Raw genomic sequence first — 2,105 nt, 5'->3', positions numbered from 1 at the left:
CGTTTGGTATATGTCAGGCACTGTTCTAAATGCTTTTTGCTTATCAACATACACTAACATATATTGGCACGAACCACCACCTCTATGACCTGGGGCAAGCAACTCGACCTTCCTGTGCCTGAGTTGCCTTTATCTTTAAAGTCAGGGATAAGAAATGAGTTAACGCATGCCAGATGCTCGGTAACTATTAGCAGTTACTATTAGCTCACTTAATCCTCACAGCAGCCCCATGAATAGGTCCTATCTTCATTTTTACGGATGGGGGACCGACTGATGCACAGAGAAATCAAAGCTGAGACTCCATAGGATGGTTGGAGGGGTTACGTGGGCTAAAGTGCTTGGCATGAGGCCTGATGCACATCAAGTGTCGGCAAACGTCAGCTGTGAATATTAACATCGCCATTTGCTGAAATGAACATGACTGGCCATTCCTCTTTCCAGAATGGGAAGCTGCTGGCTGAGCGGGATGGAGTAAAGAGGAGGACTGAGGAGCTGGCCATGGAGAAGGATGCTTTGAAGGTGCCACCCCTCCCACGTGCTTTGACAACTTCCCAACACCCCCGTGGCCATTTTTAGCCACAACGACCTGGTGAGAGCCAGGCAGCTTGGCCAAAATCTCTCAGTGTAGTTAATGTCTTGAGACATTAGAGGAAGGTTAAGAAGAGGGACTCAGGAGTGGGCAGACCCGGGGAGGGCAGGGCGGAGGCGGGTCCTAGGAGGCAGGACAGATGGACAGGCTCCTTCCTTGGCAGCGGCAGCTCTACGAGTGTGAACGCCTCATTTGCCAACGTGACGCCGACCTCTCTGAGGTAAGGGGGCCGGGGGCGTGTGTGACGTTTGCTCTCACGTGCACCTGCCAGCCTCAAGTCCTGCCTGGCTCTAATCCTTGCATAAGCAAGCAGCCCACAGAGGTCAGAGGTCATAAGCCTGACCCTGCAGGATCTGGAAACCTGCTACTTCCCACTGGCCATAGCCCTTCCCCCAAGCTCACCCCACCCCCGCTCCCAGCCTCAGTCTCTCCTCCCAGCCTGGCCCAGGCTCAGTCAGCTTTGGGCTTTCCCAGCGCACTTGCCACGCGGAGAGTCTGGCGAAGACTTTGGAAGAGTACAAGACAACGACCCAGGTAACCCCTCACCCTCGCTCGCCCTCCGCGGCCCCCCGCCCGGCCTTGCTCTCCCCACTTGTCTGTTGCTACCTCCAAGACTGACTGCCTCTTTCGGCCTCTTACTTCTTCCGTCTCCGCTGTCTGCGTTCTCCCTCGCTTTCCATCTCTCCCTGCTGCTTCTCTTTTTCTCCATTTCTTCCCTTCTCTGTGGATCTCTGTTTTCCATTCACTTCCACTCTCTGTGGCTGTCTTCTCACCGCATGTCCCCTCCTCATCTCTCTGTGTGGCCGCTGGCTCATGTAAGTTCTGTCTCAGGCCCTCTCTGGACCTAGTCTGTCTGCCAGGGCGACTGCTCTCTCTTGGTCCTTGGTCTTACACCTCGTGCATCTCTTGCTTTTCTGTGAACGTGGCTCGTTGTCCTGTGCGTCTCCGTCTCCGCCTTCCTTTTAATTTTCCTGGCTGGTAGGTTACCTTCTGGGTTCCTGCTGCTCTCTGTCTCTCTTTGGCCTCCTAAGCTTCTGTCAGTGCTTTCTTCCCTGTGTCCCTTTTGTCTGGAAGAGCCCAAAGAAGTCTGGGGAATGGAATTGACCTTGGAAGAGGATCCCAGGGGTGGAAGATGGGAAAGAACAGAGAGCCAGGTGTCCCCCACTTCTTCCTTTGCAGGAACTGAGACTGGAAATCTCACACCTGGAGGAGCAGCTGAGTCAGACTCATGAGGGACCAGAAGAGTGAGTGGAACATCGGGGGTAGAGGAGGCAGGAAGGGAGCCCAAGGGCAGAGACCCCCAGCCTCCAGCCCCAAGGCAGGCAGGGCGGCAACCCCAGCATCAGCCGACTGACAGGTGGTGGGCAGCCACGGAGGCAACCTTCCCCCTCCTGACTGTGTGGCCAGGATACCCGAAGGGGCTCAGGCAAGAAGAGTGGACTGGACCAAGCTGCCGTCCCCATCACTGGGCATGGAGATCCAGGCCATTCGGCAGGTGGGCCTGGCACTGGCCAAA

General features: G+C 55.6%; 1 protein-coding gene across 1 annotated transcript in view; it reads left to right on the top strand.

The window, feature by feature from the left end:
* Nucleotides 1–2,105, top strand: part of CCDC155 (coiled-coil domain containing 155) — a 32,528-nt gene that overhangs the window by 11,888 nt on the left and 18,535 nt on the right. Inside the window, exons 9-13 of the mRNA XM_011374616.1 lie at nucleotides 442–519; nucleotides 753–809; nucleotides 1,064–1,123; nucleotides 1,769–1,833; nucleotides 1,997–2,084. Of these exons, the coding sequence (XP_011372918.1) occupies nucleotides 442–519; nucleotides 753–809; nucleotides 1,064–1,123; nucleotides 1,769–1,833; nucleotides 1,997–2,084 (348 nt within the window). The remainder of the gene's footprint in view (nucleotides 1–441; nucleotides 520–752; nucleotides 810–1,063; nucleotides 1,124–1,768; nucleotides 1,834–1,996; nucleotides 2,085–2,105) is intronic.

The sequence above is a fragment of the Pteropus vampyrus genome, unplaced genomic scaffold, assembly GCF_000151845.1.
Source record: "Pteropus vampyrus isolate Shadow unplaced genomic scaffold, Pvam_2.0 Scaffold250, whole genome shotgun sequence".
Classification (NCBI taxonomy): domain Eukaryota; kingdom Metazoa; phylum Chordata; class Mammalia; order Chiroptera; family Pteropodidae; genus Pteropus; species Pteropus vampyrus.
The sequence above is the reverse complement of the archived record's forward strand: the minus strand, read 5'-3'. Positions and strand labels throughout refer to the sequence as shown.